General features: G+C 44.4%; 1 protein-coding gene across 14 annotated transcripts in view; it reads right to left on the bottom strand.

The window, feature by feature from the left end:
• Window positions 1-16,594, bottom strand: part of GPR160 (G protein-coupled receptor 160) — a 606,153-nt gene that overhangs the window by 142,801 nt on the left and 446,758 nt on the right. For 2 of the 14 annotated variants that reach the window (XR_011276091.1, XM_069618555.1), the window contains one exon: window positions 12,269-12,327. The exons of 11 other annotated variants lie outside the window; for them this stretch is intronic. Coding sequence is in view for 1 of the 3 variants with exons in the window: in XM_069618555.1 (XP_069474656.1) it covers window positions 12,269-12,327 (59 nt within the window). In the remaining 2 variants the exon portion in view is untranslated. Of the gene's footprint in view, window positions 1-12,268; window positions 12,328-16,594 lie in introns of those variants that run through there. One more of the 14 variants, XM_069618545.1, reaches the window with a different exon arrangement.

Genomic DNA, 16,594 nt, shown 5'->3' with positions numbered 1-16,594 from the left:
AAACTATTGAGTTGTCATTATTATTTGATGTAAGAGTACAAATCTGCATCCCCATCTATCTCGAGGATGCTACTGCTCATCTTAAAGGGCTGTTTGGAGACCCCTAGTCTCATGGGCCGGCTGGGGTCCATCCAGTTCACTTGGTAGCAGAGATTAGATGGTTTGATTAGATGGGACACCCATTGACCGTCGACATAAGTAACTTCGGGTCCCCTGCAATATCAAGAGTCCTTTGCCATCCGGCTATTAGCCAGAGAAGCTCCCTGTAGATAGTGGCTAGTTTAATTAAAAACCCTGCAGGTTAGGTCTGAAGAAACCTTTGTTTTCCCCAAAAAATCCCTTCCCACTTTTACGAGCAGGCGATCGGACGAACCGCACGGAAAGGTGGTGACGAAGGCGGTGATCCTGAGCATCCGGAGAGGAAAAAAATGGGAACGGTGAGTGAAAAAGACTGAATGCTTTGGCAAAAAGTTGTATGACTTGAAACAAGTAAGGGGAGGTAACGGAGGGAGGTGGGACAAAAAATAACATCAGAGTAAAAGTATAATGTATATAGGGGGAAAATATTGACTCAAGTGTGGCCGAGCAATAGAGAGATACCGGGAGTGACGAGGTAGAGTATGCGCCCATTTTCCTAGGTTTTAAAAGAGCGCTAAAAGGAGCCTTCATATAAGGTTCTGAATTGATAGGACAACGGAGGAGACCAGAATCGATTAAAGACTATCTGAATGAAATGGGCTTAAATTCCATGTCGGAATACAATTAGGGGCATAATGCATCTGAGGAAGCAGATGGCATGAGATTTGTGTAGCCGGCCGGAGTCGGTCTTGTCTGTTTCATGTTTTGGTCTATGACGTCAGAAGGTAAAAACGTCTAAAAATAGCATGAAAAGTGCACGATTATGATAAAATGATGTTGCATGGCATGTATTGAGGGTTGTAGTTAACAAAAGTAAAAGTGACATTTTTGTTGACAAAACAGGATTAAAGCTTGCGACGAATGGTGCTCGCTCATATTGTTGATCTTGGTTAAGAAACGTAAAACATAATAAAGTGTTATGCTCAGATAAACAGGTTAAGCATGGAAGACATTACCCCATTGGCGCACATGTGCAAACAGCTGCCGAAGCATGTACCCAAGCTTAAACAGTACAGTGCAGAATGGGTTAAAGGGACCGCAAACAAAATGTTTATGCCATGGCCCCAAGGAGGATTGCTATCTAAAACAGTCCTACAGCACATGACATATTTGCAGGCCACATAGACTGGCAAAAAGTTAGACAAACGCCTGGCTACTTTAGAGCTTTGGAAGATGTATCAACAAGAGAAGAATGAGGAGCCACCGTTAGATTGGATACAGAATATATGCACAGAGGGGGGTAAAGAGCCTTCTGCGCCACCCGCCCCATCTGAAACAAAAGGCGAAGCTAGTAAAGACGAAGGATTATACCCGTTGAGGGAACTTAAAGCAGCCACAGGATATAGCAACCCAGCATATGAGTCACCTATGCAAAGTAGTGACGAAAGCCCAGAGAACGATAGAGACAGATATTACCTCCAAAGTCCTGAAGGACAAGGAGAGGCACGAAAATGAAAATGGAGACCAAACCCAAGCAAATACATTTCCAGATACGGGAAGAGAGGGAAAGAGATAGAAAGGAGATGAGGACAGGACTGATGAGATGGCATTCGCACAGAACGAATGGATGGGAGGTCAGATTTTGTTGAAACTCAATGGTAAAGGCATTGAGGATATGAGACCAAAAGGAGAACAGGGCGAATTAGAAAGGAGGGAAAAGGAAAACCGATCAAGAAACGAAGGGGCTAAGAAAAGGATAGACAAAAACGAGAGCAGTCATATCGTGATGAACAGATCAGAAAACAGGAAAAGGCAGAAGAGCAGAGGAAACACGATCATAAGCAGAGAACAGCTGATGACAGAGATAGAATAGAACAAAAGAGGATAGAAGAACAAAAGATACAGGAGAAGAGAATGAAAAGACGAAGGGATGAGGCAATATGAAGGGCAAATGAACGAAGAGATGTAAGGAAACGAGAAGATAGGGTCAGAGAGGAAGCGAGGAAACGCAGAGAGTTTGATGACGACATAAAACGTAAGCGAAGACAGAGCACAGGATCTTGAATATCTGGAAAGAGGTTAAAAAACCCTATCCAGTAGTAGGCTGGGAAGCTATAGAAGAATTATATCCAGAGTACGATTCAGTATCAGGCACGTCTAGAGCACATATCGAATATGACTTCAACACCACTAACATCAGAGAAACGATCGATAGACTATATGATGAGATGGGGCTAGAAAGAGTAGCCCAAAGGGAAGACAAGGATGAGCGTCTGGAGAGCACTCAGTTGTACGATACTAAGGACGCCTCACGAAGTAACAGAAATAGAGAGCAGTCATTAGATAGGCTAACCCTAACCAGAAATGAGGAGGATGTGAGAAGTTGCACGAGTTGAGCACAGACAATATTGGACGCAGAAAGAGAAGAATGTGAAGAAAGAAGACTAGAGAAGTTGCGAAAAACACTTCTCTAAGGGAAAGTGTTTAAGATGGTCAGATTCTAGTTGGTCTGCACCTAAGACATCAGAGTCAGCCACAACATCAGATTGGCATGAAGGAGTATCATATGGTCAGAGGGGGGGGTGTCTCCACCGCCATATGTAAGCAGACTAAGGACATTGCCAGGTAGACGGCGATGCAGGAATATTACCCCTGCGGTAGACAGAAAAATGATGAGGAAAAGGAGTGTCATGTGTGTCAGTTCCCTTTACTAGAAAAAGGAGGAACGAGACTACAATATATACCCTGGCCTCACATGGACAGAGAGAACCTGAAAAATAAACTTCCAATGTTGACATCGGGAGCCAGAAAATGGATACATGAATTAGAAAAAATGACAGGAAGGAACACGTTAGCTATTGGGGATATTAAGGGTCTTTTAATCGCCATACTTGCTGATAGAGCTGGCGATGTGTGGGCACGAGCAGGTTACCCTGGAGTGACTACAGTTAATACCGCGCATGATGGTGCGCCGTTTAACAACTGCAGAACCGCGGTATAGAAAGCACTTCGAGTGCTATACCTGGACACTTCTGATATGGGAGCTTTAATGACACGCAAGATGAAGGAGTCAGATGATCCTTTGCTTTACATTCAGAGTTTCCAAGACGCCTGGGTGCTGGAAACGCATGAACCTTGGGGGAAATCTAAACCCGTGTTTCACCACATATTATGCCAAGGGCTGCCAGAACAGGTACAGAAGCAGCTCAAGACATTGGTAGGGATTGAGGCAAAGCCATGGTCTGAAATACAGTTGACCGTCGCGCAATATTGCAGGCTGCTGGAAGAAAAGAATCACAAAAAAGATGCTGCACGAAAAGGTGAAGAGGCTAAATTGGTGCAGAAAAAATGATCAAAGTATGCCATTGAGGGGGCGATGATAATTAATACAGATGATCAAATATGCAGCAGGTAAATAGCCAAAGAGTTTGATCCAAGCAATAACAGGCTTTACCCAAGGGGAAGAGGCTTTCGAGGAAGAGGACGGCAGAGTAATCAGGGAGGTTTTCAAAACAATCAAGGTTAATCAAAATGGAAACCAAGGCATGCAAAATGGGCAAATAATCAGACCACCGCCAACATGTTGGACGTGTAGAATGACAGGGAATTTCGCACGCACATACCGAAGTCAAGGCATGGTGCAAAACTATCAACTCGCAAGAGGAGGGATGGTGAGGTGAAACCATCTGCATCCTTGCAGCAGGGTGGAAATGGAGTTGCACAGAATCACACGGTGCAGCAGCAAGCACCGGCAGTGCAGCAAAGTATGCAACCCCAGAATGTAACATTTTCCACAAGGACAGTCTCAACAGTCACCAATGCAACTATCACAGATAACAGGTGCAGGACAGATACTGAATTCAGGAATGTGAAATGCTCCAAGTGGCAGGGGAAATCTTTTCACTCAGAATGGGACAAGATTATATATGGACTAGGACAGGTCACTGGGAGACCTGATGTGTTCTATCCCATCAGTGACACTGAACCCTCACAAGGAACCAAGGGTAGAGGTCTGGATAGGGGATAAAGAATATTCTTTCTTAGTTGACACAGGTGTGACACGCTCATGTATACGTGAAGGCAAGTTTTCTTTATCCGGCGATGCCATAAATACTCAGGGCTTCACAGGAGCAACAAGTCGTGTTCCTTTTACAAAAGAACTTCCAGTCTCCATAGGAGAATGTGACATGAATGTGCCACTGCTTTATTCAAGGCAAGCCCCGGTGAATATGTTAGGACAAGATCTAATGACAGAGCTAAACATGACAATCTCGTTCACGGAGAAGGGCATAGTATGTTCAACTCCAGAAATGCATTATTTGAAAGTATGCAAAATGATTAGAGCAAACGCAGGACAAATGGCTATGAGACCTATTCCATTTGAACCAGAGATATTCGCTTATGGAGTGCGCATATTAATGTCATGGCTAACAGGCCTTGCAAACAAAACCATGGGAACCCCAGATGAGTTTTTATTTAGACCAAGAATACCTATGCATGAGGAAAGGGGACAAGTGTTTCCTTTAACAATACAAGCAGCCATAGCGCGAAGAGAAATGGTGCTGCTTGACAGTTGTGATGATGAAGGCAGCCAATGGTGTGCAGTAATCGCCACTGGGGAAGGTTACAGATTGACTGACGTCACTGATGACGATCTGTTTGACATACAAACAAGTGAAGAGGAGATGACAGTTGAGGTTAATCTCATCTATTTGGTGAAAATGATCAAAAGAGAAGTGCCCCAGAGAATGATGCTGGCGCAAAACCGTCCTGAATATTTTGATGACATGGCAAAGGTGCCTGTCTCAGTATGGACTACAGGCCCCTATGACGTAGGCTTACTGAAAGGAGTCGGAGCAGTGAAGATCAAATTGAAACCAGGAGCGATTTTACCAAAGGCAAGACAGTATCCCATGTCCAGGGAAGCATATGAAGGGATTTCGAAGACAATCTCTGCCATGATGGAGCAGGGCATCTTAGTGACGTCAGAGTCGCCATGCAATACTGTGGTTTATCCGATTAAAAAAAATCAAAGGGAGGGTCTTGGCGTTTAATTCAAGATTTACAGCCAATAAACCAGATAGTCGAAGCAGAGTTCCCTCTAGTCCCGAACCCATCGACGATCCTATGTTATATACCCGTTGAAGCAAGGTACTTCATGGTGATCGACTTGAAAAATGCATTTTTCTCAATCCCCTTGCACAAAGACTCACACGATTTGACATGGTTTACGTTCAGACAAGTTCATCTGAAAAGCACAAGGCTGCCTCAAGGGTACTGTGAGTCTCCCTCAAGAGTTGTCCTACAATGCGTGGATGACATTCTAGTTTGCAGCACGACAGAGGAAAAATGCAGACACGGTTCTATTCAGCTATTGACTTTACAGGCTGAGAAATTATATAAAGTTGAAAGAGAAGTTACAATATTGTCAACAAGAAGTGCTGTATATAGGCCAGCTAATCTCACATGAGGGGAAAAAGGTTACTCCTGAAAGGGCTGAAGCCATTTCAAAGACAGCCAAACCACACACGATAAAACAAATGCAGAGTTTTCTCGGATTGTGCAATTACGTTAGGGCATGGGTCTTCTACAGTTCCTATACCAGACCCTTGAAGCCTTGAAGAAAGCACAAGCAATGACAGAAAAAAATTGTGTGGACCGAGACCATGGAAGAAGGGTTTGTTGAACTGAAAAAGGCCACTTGCACGGCACCAGTTTTAGGGATTCCTAACTATGCAGAGGAAGTCTACCTGTTTTCACGCACGAATGGCCGTGTTATGCCAGCCGTACTCACAGAGAACCTCGTTGGGGTACAAGCCCCTGGCATACTACAATGGGAATTTGGACCCAGTGAGGAGGGGTCACTTCCTGTGCGAACAAAGTTTGGCTGCCGCAGCGTTTGCCATAGAGAAGGCTACAACTATTGTGATGGGATGCCCAATGACGTTATTCGTCGAGCACGCATTATTTGCCATTTTAGAGAAACCAAAAGGCACATTGACATCTCAGAGAGCTTCTGCTTATGAAGTGATCATATCAAATCCAACAATTAAAATAGTTTGATGCAAAATAGTGAACCCAACTATGTTTATAGCAGAGCCAGTCATTTTAGGAGAGCCAATACATGATTGCGTGAACTATGAAGAATTCTATGATGAGATTCCTAGAGTGAAAGAAAATGCATTGGCAGGAGGAGAAATCGTCTTTGTTGATGGTTCTTCGAGGATCGATCAAAACGATGGACAAAGATATGCAGGTGCCGCGGTGGTGAAGCACACAGCAAATGGGGAAATTCGAGTACTCATTAGTGCACGATTACCCTCACACTATTGAGCACAAGCTGCAGAATTACTGGCGTTGATACTCGCACTCGAGAATCATGCAGACCACAAAGTGACAGTGTACAGTGACTCTGCCTATGTGACTCAACAGTGCATGCAGGCCTAGCGTGCTGGAAAAGGAGGGCACGCCAGTGCAGCACGCAGCCTTATTGGACAGGCTCATAAAGGCACTACAGCTCCCATTGGGCATAGCAGTCCTGAAATGCACCGGCCACACGAAAGGGACAGATTTTATCTCACACGTAAATCAAGCAGGACACATTGAAGCCAAGCGTGTGTCGACTAAAGATTAAATAATCATGAGTGTGGAAACAACTGATGTGCATGAGAGAATGACTGTTGTACGAAGCAAGCCTGAAGGCTATAGCAATTTGGCAAGAACTCAGTGGAGCTCCAGGGGGAGGCACCACAGGAAGAGAAGAACTTATGGAAGCGACAAGGGTGTTCTTTAAACCCCTCAGAGCTTGTGGCGACAAGACAGCACTGGTAAACTGGTGATGCCTCTAGCCTTATTAAAGATAGCACTGGAACAGTTACACTACCCAGCGCACATGACAAAGGAGAATCTAGCAGCAATGATTGCTGAAGACTGGTTCATACCGAACTTCGCAGAACACGTTGCATTTTTTATGTTGAATTGTATAATTTGTCAGCAGTTCACGGCTGGGCATACACTACGTGTAATTAGAGGAGTTATCCCAAGGCCTAATGGCCTTTTCAGCACTTGCATATGGACTACATCGATCTGATTCAAGTACGTAACTGGTACAGGTATCCAATTGTTGTGGTGTGTCAATTGTCTAGATGGATAGAAGCAGGTCCATGTACACACCGAGACTACCTGTGCGGCCAAATTCTTGGTGAGGAATGTGTTTCCCAGATGGGTAGTGTGTGAAGTCATGAGGTCAGATAATGGTCCTCATTTTGTTAAAGCAGTATTTCAACAGATTAGCTTGTTGCTTAGTGTAAAGCACAAGTTTTCTTCGGCGTATCATCCTCAAGGGTACGGCATACGTGAGAAGCTCAGCTTGTTAAAGGAAAGGATAGCCAAGCTGAGGCTTACTCTGAAGAAGGCATGGCTACACTGTCTTCCACTGGCACTGTATGTACTCAGAAACCTGCCTAGTTCTGACCATCTCACGCCGCACAAAATCGTGACAGGCAGAAGGATGCGCACGCAATTGACACCTCAAAGTAGAGCTAGATGTGATGCCCAGCCAACAGGAGAAGTGTTAGGATTGGAAATGCAAAACTACTTGAATTGCATGACATCTTGTCTTACTGTCATGTCATGACAGCTGCAGCAACGTCAAGAAGGGTGCAGGGCAGCACAGAACACAGAAGGAGATACTACAACAGACCCAGTTCCGAAATTACACATTCCTCCCATATTCCCTGGTGACACAGTCCTGGTGAGAAACCACACAAGAAAAAGGTGGGACAAGCTGAGGTTCAACAGCCCCTTCAGAGTGGAGGACGTAACACCCTCTGCAGTCAAGCTACAGGGAAGGAGAGCTTGGATCTTTTTGGGAGACATCAAGCCATACATCGGAGAAGACCCTCTGCCTGGTCTTTGAGCGAAATAAGGGAAAAAGGTCATAAAAACACAGACACTCTGAGCATCCTAGTTGCAGGGTGAAGACGAATTGCACGTATAAGCCATAAAATAGCTTGTTGATTTTGGACTTTGGACTGAGACACAATGAGGCCTTGAAAAGAAAGGATATGCCAGATTTTGATAGAGGATACATAAATTGGAAAAGAATACAGTATCCTTACTCTTTCAATACAGAAGCCTTATTTGGACTTCCTCGTTGCATCACGCAATAGTGACCTCACCAAAGACATTCTGATTTATTTCGAGTTCGTATTGAGGTCATACCCGTTGTTGGTGGGAAGAATCACAAGCATAGCAGAGTTTCTTCAAGATTCTGAAAACGAAAAGACAATAAGGAGGCTGCTCACAGTGATTGCAGAGCAGTTTTTGCTTCCGGAATACATGGACAAGACAAATGTCCTTGTCACAAGAAGATAGACTAGCTAGTAACATCTTCTTTCACCTAACTGAAGACTTTCCGGAACTAGTGGGGAGACATGCCAGTGTTGAGGTCTTCACTTTTATTAGAGACCCAGCAAACTCTGTACAGAGGCGTATGCTCCTGCATGTTATCATAATGCAGGGCGAACTTTATAATGAGCAGCAGAAACAACAGAGAAGATTGTAAAGCTTTCCTTTGAGGGACAGGTCGTGAAGGGGTCGCTAAGGATTTTGCTTTTGTTTCTGCTAATAAAAGGAGCAACATGTCATCTGGAACGAAACAGATAAGAGACATTGACTGGGAACTGGTCTATTTTGAACACGCAAATTAAAACACTTGCTGAACTTATTACCTCATTTGGAACTTTCGTTTATAGAAAAAGAACTGTTTCCAGAGACAAGAGACAGTCCATTATCCAGACAGAGGATAAGCAGTCTAGCATTTGTAACCTGCAAACAGACAGTAGAATCCAGATAAAAATGGCAAATATTTAGCATGTAGTAAAAGTTAGTTTTGCCTTCTTAGATGATCGAGATGGGAAACCAGAGTAGTAATGTTGTCCCCCCGCATGAGGAGAGACGTACATATTGGCAAAGGAACAAAAGCTGCAAGCTCACTTACAAATGTATTACTTACATAGGCATAGTATTCATTATCATATTACTATCATTGACGATTGGCACTGCATTTTTCATTGGTGCACAAAGTACTCGGGTCCCTGTGCACCCACCTAATGATGTACGCATGCAACCTACAAAGGTACCCAGACCTTACATAGTCATTCCAGTTCCTAGAAAGAATGACAGAGTGATTGAACTGAAGATGGATGTCATAAATAATGACACGCACAAAACTTGTGGTAACAATTGAATTACAATGCCAGAGACAGGGTCTGCAAAGCAAACCCGAGAAGGGGTTGAGGGACGGTAAACATACACAAATAATGAGTACATACACACCTGGTCTAGTGTCAATAAGTTCAGAATTACATTCAGGAGAATGAGGAAAGCTTGGACAAAAAACGATGAGAAGTTGCACACCAAGAGAAGTTGAGAGGCAGATGGAGCAAGCTGAACTCTTAAAGGGACAAAAGAATTTAGAGAATAAGCAACTAGAGACAGCACCGACAAGCATGCCTGACCCAGTGATGAAGAGGTCAAGCTTAAACCTTGCAATACTATCAAGTGCTGAGATAATAGCAAAATCAATATGGACGTTAATAAACAGAGCCAGGAAGAACCAGAAGGATAAAGAAAGACTTACTGAACCTTATCCTACTCAAATCATACAGACGAAAAATGCCTGGATCATTGATGAAGATACCAGAGAATCTTCCAGCAAGAAGAAGCAATACAGATGCGTTTAAGGATGTGGTTATAGCAAACTACAGAAAAACCTTAAGAATCAGAAGGAGCACACAAGAAGACAACAACAAATTGAGTGATTACTTGGACAGCACAGCACACTTGGGAAACAACATATGGTACCAACACATTCATGAAGTTGGAGGACTGACTTCAGAGGAAGAATGCTTTGTGTGTGCACTCCTACCTTACAGCATGAGGAAGTCAAAAATCTTTGTAGCTGTCGAAGTAGATGTGCCTACAGCACACTGTCACACATAGCAATGTGAAAGACCATAGGTCAGTTTATGGGAAGTGATGCTTCACTCAAATGGGCAACTGAAGCGACTGATCCAGATGATGATTATGTACAAGACAAAGACAAGAAACAACGGCAAAACAAAGAACTTTGCGATAAGATATGAAAGGCCTGGAGTTAAAGGAGCAGAAATCAGAAGAGAAACAAACAAAAAACTGAAAGTCAAAGAGAAATCTCCAGAAGAAGCGCGAAGATGGAAGAACAGAAGTCAAATGCAAATCTGGGGAACAGTGCTTTCAACAGACCGATGGGGGAAAAAGGAGTAGTGATCTGCTGAGCATGGATGATGGAACGGTGGAGGAATTTGATGCTACAGGAATGGCACATGGTACATGCAGTGATCATGGATCATGATTGGGCATGTGGATCCAAAGCATATATTAGGTTATATAAGAATTGGGGAGGTATATGCACATTGGTGAATGTCCATGTTCCAGCATTGATGATTCCAAAAGATGACATGAATATTGACAGCTTCCCGAAAGCAGATGATCACATGAGGAGGAAGAGATGTGTGGAACTGATGAGCCGAATGAAGAGAGAGAATTACTTCTCTGCTAAATCAGAAGAAGCCTTTAATGCAATCCCATACGAACACAGGCTGTTCAGCTTGACCTCATCAGTGTTCAAGACAATCCTGATGCCAAGAGTTCAGATTGGAGCAAATACTAAATGGTTGCAGATAACCAGATGGGAGTTACTGCAGACCAACACAACCATAAAGGGGTGCAATGCAATCAAAGAAGAGTTGAGAGCGATTTGACTAATGACTCTCCAGAACAGATATGTCCTAGACATGATCACAGCTATGGATGGAGGTGTTTCTGCAAAAATTGGAGAATCTTGTTGCACATTTACACCATCTCACGATAACGAAAACGGAAATTTAACAGAAGCCATAGGTATGCTGACAAAACTACAGAATCAGATGATTGACGAAGTTGACAATCACAGTTGGTTTGGAGCACTGTTTTCATGGGTTCCACCATGGATGGCTGATGCATTCAAGGTCCAAGGAGCCCTGTTGGTGACTACATTGCTTGGATTCTGTGTTATCAAGATAATAATCTCTCAGTGCCATAAACCTGAGAAAAAGGCCATAGAGATGAAACTCGTGATTGACGTTGGGTCAGGATGGAAGCCCAAAGACCTAACTGATGAAGAAATAAGACACTTTGTGAAGGCCAGCATTTTTGCACCAGAAGGAACAAAGTTTTGGTATCCTAAGAAACATGGAAAATATCTAGGAAAATAGAGCTATTGCAATCCAAATGGAGAATGTCAACTAATGACATGGACCAAAGACGAGCACGTAAGGACAGCAGGATGTTTGAAGGGAGTCATAAAGACATGGACCCCAAAGGAACATTTCTGCAGACCTAGACATCCAGCTCCAGAGGAAGACAGGAAAGCGAGTGCAAAGAAAAGTGAGAGTGGTCGATGAATCGGCCAGAGGGTGGAGTGAAGAGGAACTGCCAGGCGTCATCCGCATGCCAGCCACCCCCTTCGAAGAGCAAGGAACTTTCACGCCAAAATATGTGACGCATGGAAAACAAATAAACCAGCAGAGAGCTGCAATTGGGCTCTGCTCAGTGTCTGTCGGAATAAAAGCACCTATTGAAGTACCGATACCTAAGCAAACCTGGATAGTAAGGTACCCACTGAGAAATCCATATCTACAAGACAAGACAAAAGGACAGTTGTCAGAATGGGATACCCGAAGAAACCAAGAAGATACTAAAAGAAGACTGGTGACATCATGAGAGATTGGACTGATACACATATAGAGTGTGTAATGACTAAGAATGCTGATAAAGAGACGAAATACCATGGATAAGTGACATTGTGAGCCTAAGGTGAAACAGTTAATTTCAAGATGAAACTTATGCCATATGCACGATGAAGACATTAAGCCAGTTTAAAACGTGTACATACGCAAGAAGCAGAGAAATCGTGAAGCTTGCTTATGCTTGGTAGTGAAATAGGTTGTGGCAAGCGCCAACCATGCACATATCTACCTCAAAAGCACTTTATAGAGGAGTGAAAATCCCCTAAGCACATGAGCAGAATTGAATAGAGGTTACTAAAGGTCTCAGAGGAGAGGGCCGCAGTAAACAATGCAAGAATTGATGACGGATAGAGACTCACCTGAAGGTAACCATGCAAAGAAGCCAAGGTCTCATCAGGCTGGAATAGGCTAGCAATGCCTACAATTAAAGAGAAAAAATAACAGTCTCCTGTTCACCAAGGTCGAGATAACTCACAGATGGTAGAAGACTGGCAGAAGTAAATCAAATACACGAAAATGCATGAAGGCCGATTTCACAGTGTCCTAGTCACGTGGCAAGGCAGGCAGAAAGGGATGAGGCTTTCACACCTACACATGGAGCCTTGCAGTACCCATACTCCTTAACTTTCTCAGACCGAGAAAAAGACTGAAGGCCAAACTACAAGGCAGTTATTGAAACACGGCCACCGAGGTGATGAATGGTTGCAACATAAATTGGAGGGAAGCTGGGGTACAAACTTACTCCCTGCACTTGGCTAATTATTCTGCATGCTGCTAGGGCAAGTGGAAAAGTAAGCGTGGGCTGTATACCAACCCAATCATAGTGGACCATGTAATCTAGGGTCCTACAGTGAATACATCCAATGGGACGTCGTACCTTTAGTGACGTTTACAGTGGCCAGTTCGAAGGAAGGGCTTAGTTGCCCCACCTGACATTATTATCCAATTCCCTCTCCCCGTTACCATATACAGATATAGTACCTATGTTAAACTTACCTTCCTATATCCAATCAAGTTGCGGGTTAGGTTTTTAAGATTACATGTCAATGATGACGAGGTTTTGGTATAAATGTGTCTTTTCTAAAATGAATTGGAGTTTAAGCAAGAAGGAAGAACTAGTGGTTGTTGATGTTCATTGAACTCCCCATTTACTGTACTGGTCATTAAACGGACTCCCTTTGCCAAACTATTGAGTTGTCATTATTATTTGATGCAAGAGTACAAATCTTCATCCCCATCTATCTCGAGGGTGCTGCTGCTCATCTTAAAGGGCTGTTTGGAGACCCCAAGTCTCATGGGCTGGCTCGGGTCCATCCAGTTCACTGTGCACCCATGTAATTCTGACAGCCTGGTTATTCATGGGATCTTCTGGATGCATTAGTTCTGCTCTCATCAGGGTTTGTTTGCCAGAATCGATAAGGGCATTAGTCCACACTAAGTTTTTACCTGTACTCTCTCATGGATTTGAAAAGACTTAGGGCTACAATTCTTTTTTTTCAAAATATTTTATTGATATTTTACAACAGATGTCGGGTCAGATCAAAGCACAGGCGCAATTAGGCTTAATAATGTGAGACAGCATAAATAGTGTTGAGCTTTGTACTTTGCACAGTTTCATTATCAGCTGGTGATTGATAGGGAGATGCATAGGGCCTTGATGCTTTGTACACCATCGAAGTACTGGTGTTGTCGCACTATTCCAGAGAATTGTTCTGCAGAGTTAAAGAACGGGTACAAGGTGTTATAAAATCTCTCGTTGACGCCCATTCGAGAGGCCGTTATTTTCTCTGCCACTGCTGTGTCCCAGCCTTTTGCCGACCACATGGTGACTGCCGGGCCTTCAGGTTGCTTCCATAGCCGGGCAGTAGTAATTTTAGCTGCAGTGAGAAGGTGGGTAATCAAGTCCACCAAGTGTCCCGAAAGTGGGAACGTCCCGCCGCCCGTGTCGCCCAGTAGCACAATCCCCAGGGTCTCATGGTATTGTCAATCCCGTGATTAATCTAACCTGGTCCAATACCTCCCTCCAGGATTGCATGGACTTTGGGCAAGACCATAAAAGATGGAATAGTGATCCCACCACTGTGCATCCCCTCCAACAAATTGGTGACTGCCCCGGATTGAATTTGTTCAAGGTTTCTGGGATGACATACCATATATAACATACTTTCACAGCCCCTTCTTTATTCATAACACATTTAGAGGTTTTGTGCATACGGGACCAGATCCGCCCCCATTCCTCCAACTCCAGTTCTCTCCCTAGGTTCCTTTCCCACTTAAGTATAGAGTTCTCCTTGTTGGGGGTCACCTTTTCCTAGGCGCTTGTATAAGGTCAAGGCTTTCCCTCTCGGGCCACTGACGTTAATGTGTGTTTCAGCAGGTTATGTTCTCTGCTCCCTTGCGTTATGTTGTGCTGCCACAGCCAGTGTGGAGTTGGGCATAACAGAATCTTTCAGTTTCTGCGATTTGGAATTCAATTTTGCATTCTTCAAAGGAGGGTGGTGTCCCATTGGTAAAGAAGTCCTTAATTTGCCTCAACCCTCCCGCCCCCTTACGCCAATTATTGAATGTGGTTAGCTTGAGCCCGGTGGTGAAGTCAGGGTTATTCCATATGGGGGTGAGGGATACCAATGATCCCCTATGGCCCCAGCAGCTTGTCACCCTCTTCCAGCACTGGACTGTGTTTTTAGTGGCCGATATCGGGCCGGAGCCCGAGATGTTGCGAGGTATGGTAGTGTGGATAGATGGGTCGCCCACCAATACTGTTTCCACTGGAGCTGGTTGGTGTTAGCCTGTCATGTGAAGGCGTGTGATAATTGTGCCCCCAGATTATATCTAGAGACATCTGGGACCCCAAGGCCTCTCACAGCCGCCCCCTTGAGCATCACCCTCTTAGCAATTCTTGGTTTTTTCCTGCCCCATACATAATTCAATATACCCTTTAGTAACTTATGGAGCTCTCCTGCAGGTATGGTTACCGGTAACGCTAAGCACTGGTAGAGCAGTCTCGGGACCAAATTAACTTTCAGTGCTGCGATTCTCCCCAGTCATGATACCTCTCGTTTGCGCCAACGCTCCCGGTCGTCCAATAGGTTTCAGAGTTGTGGGAAGTTGGCCCGGTACTCTCACTCAGTTCTGTTTGGTACGTTGACCCCCAAGTAGATGATTTGTGATTTGACCCAGGGGATGGGACTGATGTTTGTTAGCGCTTCTCTATGAAATGTTGAGGGCCTTGGGAATAAACATTACCCAGAAGCACAATTAACCCTGAAGCCCGAAGCCTCCCCAAATGCAGAGACCTCCTGCCAAAGTGCTTCCAGTGAGAGCTCAATGGGCATTAAGGAGAAGAGGATGTTGTCAGCATACCTGGAGACCTTATACTGGTTCCCACCCAACTGTAGCCCTTGTATTCGTACGTTGTCTCGGATTCTAGATGCAAATTGGTTCTATAGAGGGCGCGAATATTTGGGGAGATACGGGGCAGCCCTCACAAGTACCTCGAGAGATATGAAGCTTAGGGGTTCATATCCCAATGATTCTCAAGGAGGTTGAGGGATTTTGATAGTTACCCGTGACCCGTTTAACAAACTTCGGACCAAACCCAAGGCAAGTTAGTATCTTCTGTATATAACCCCAGTCTAGTAGGTGAAACGCTTTGTGAGCGCCGAGTGAGCTCACAGCCATTTCTACTTACATTCTTGAGGCACATTCGACCAGATCTAGGGTGGGCCAGATGTTATCTTGGGTAGTACAGCCCGGGACGAATCCCGTTTGGTCCGGATGAATTAGGTCGGGGAGGACCCTAACAAGTGTGGTTGCCAGGATCTTAGAAAAGATCTTTGCATTGTTATTCATCAACGTTATGGACCGATGGGATGCACAGTTCTCTGGGTCTTTCACCGGTTTGGGGGACGAGTATTACGAGGTATTCCTCCATGGATGGGGTGATGCTCCCTGTAGCTAATAAAGAGTTAAAGAGCGTAGTGAGCTGGGGGCTATTATTATTTATGTAATAAAACTGTTTGGTGTATTCTGGATTTGTCCGCTAGGTGCATTTCCAGGGCGGATTTTGCATTTTTAATCTCTCTACCTGTTTACACAGACTGGTTTGTTTTATGTGCTCCTTCGATCGCCTCTACCCTCTCCTCCAGCCTAGACTGCTGCAGGTGTCGAGCCCTTTTTTGTGCTGTAGCACATCTTATTAGCACTCGCCTGATTACTGGCTTCATGGTGTCCCAGATGACTGCTTCCAAGCACACCACTGGAGTTTTCCCCAAAGTAACAAGTGAGTGCATTGGATATTTCCTCTTTAATTACCACGTCCTACAATAGTGAATCTTGCATCTTCAAGTGCCATTGTGGTAGTCATGGGAGACTGCATACCCTAACCCGGCTTGTACTGGGGCATGATCAGAAATCACGTTCAGATGTATCTGCACTTCTTCCAAGCAGGGGAATAGCTCACTGGACATTAAGATTAAGTCTATCGTAGAGACCTTTATAGACATGGGAGTAAAATGTGTAGTCGCGTGCTCCCTCATTGGATAGTCGCCAAACATCTACTGACCCAGTTTCCCTCAAGAATTCAGCAAACCCTATTTCGCATGAAAAATCCTCTCGATGGTAGCAGGGTCTTGTCGCCATTTCAGTTAGGGTCTAGGTTGAAGTCCCCTCCTAGGATGAGGCGG

The sequence above is a fragment of the Ambystoma mexicanum genome, chromosome 10 (genome assembly GCF_040938575.1).
Source record: "Ambystoma mexicanum isolate Mex_15411 chromosome 10, UKY_AmexF1_1, whole genome shotgun sequence".
Classification (NCBI taxonomy): domain Eukaryota; kingdom Metazoa; phylum Chordata; class Amphibia; order Caudata; family Ambystomatidae; genus Ambystoma; species Ambystoma mexicanum.
This window is presented reverse-complemented; position numbering and strand designations above follow the sequence as displayed.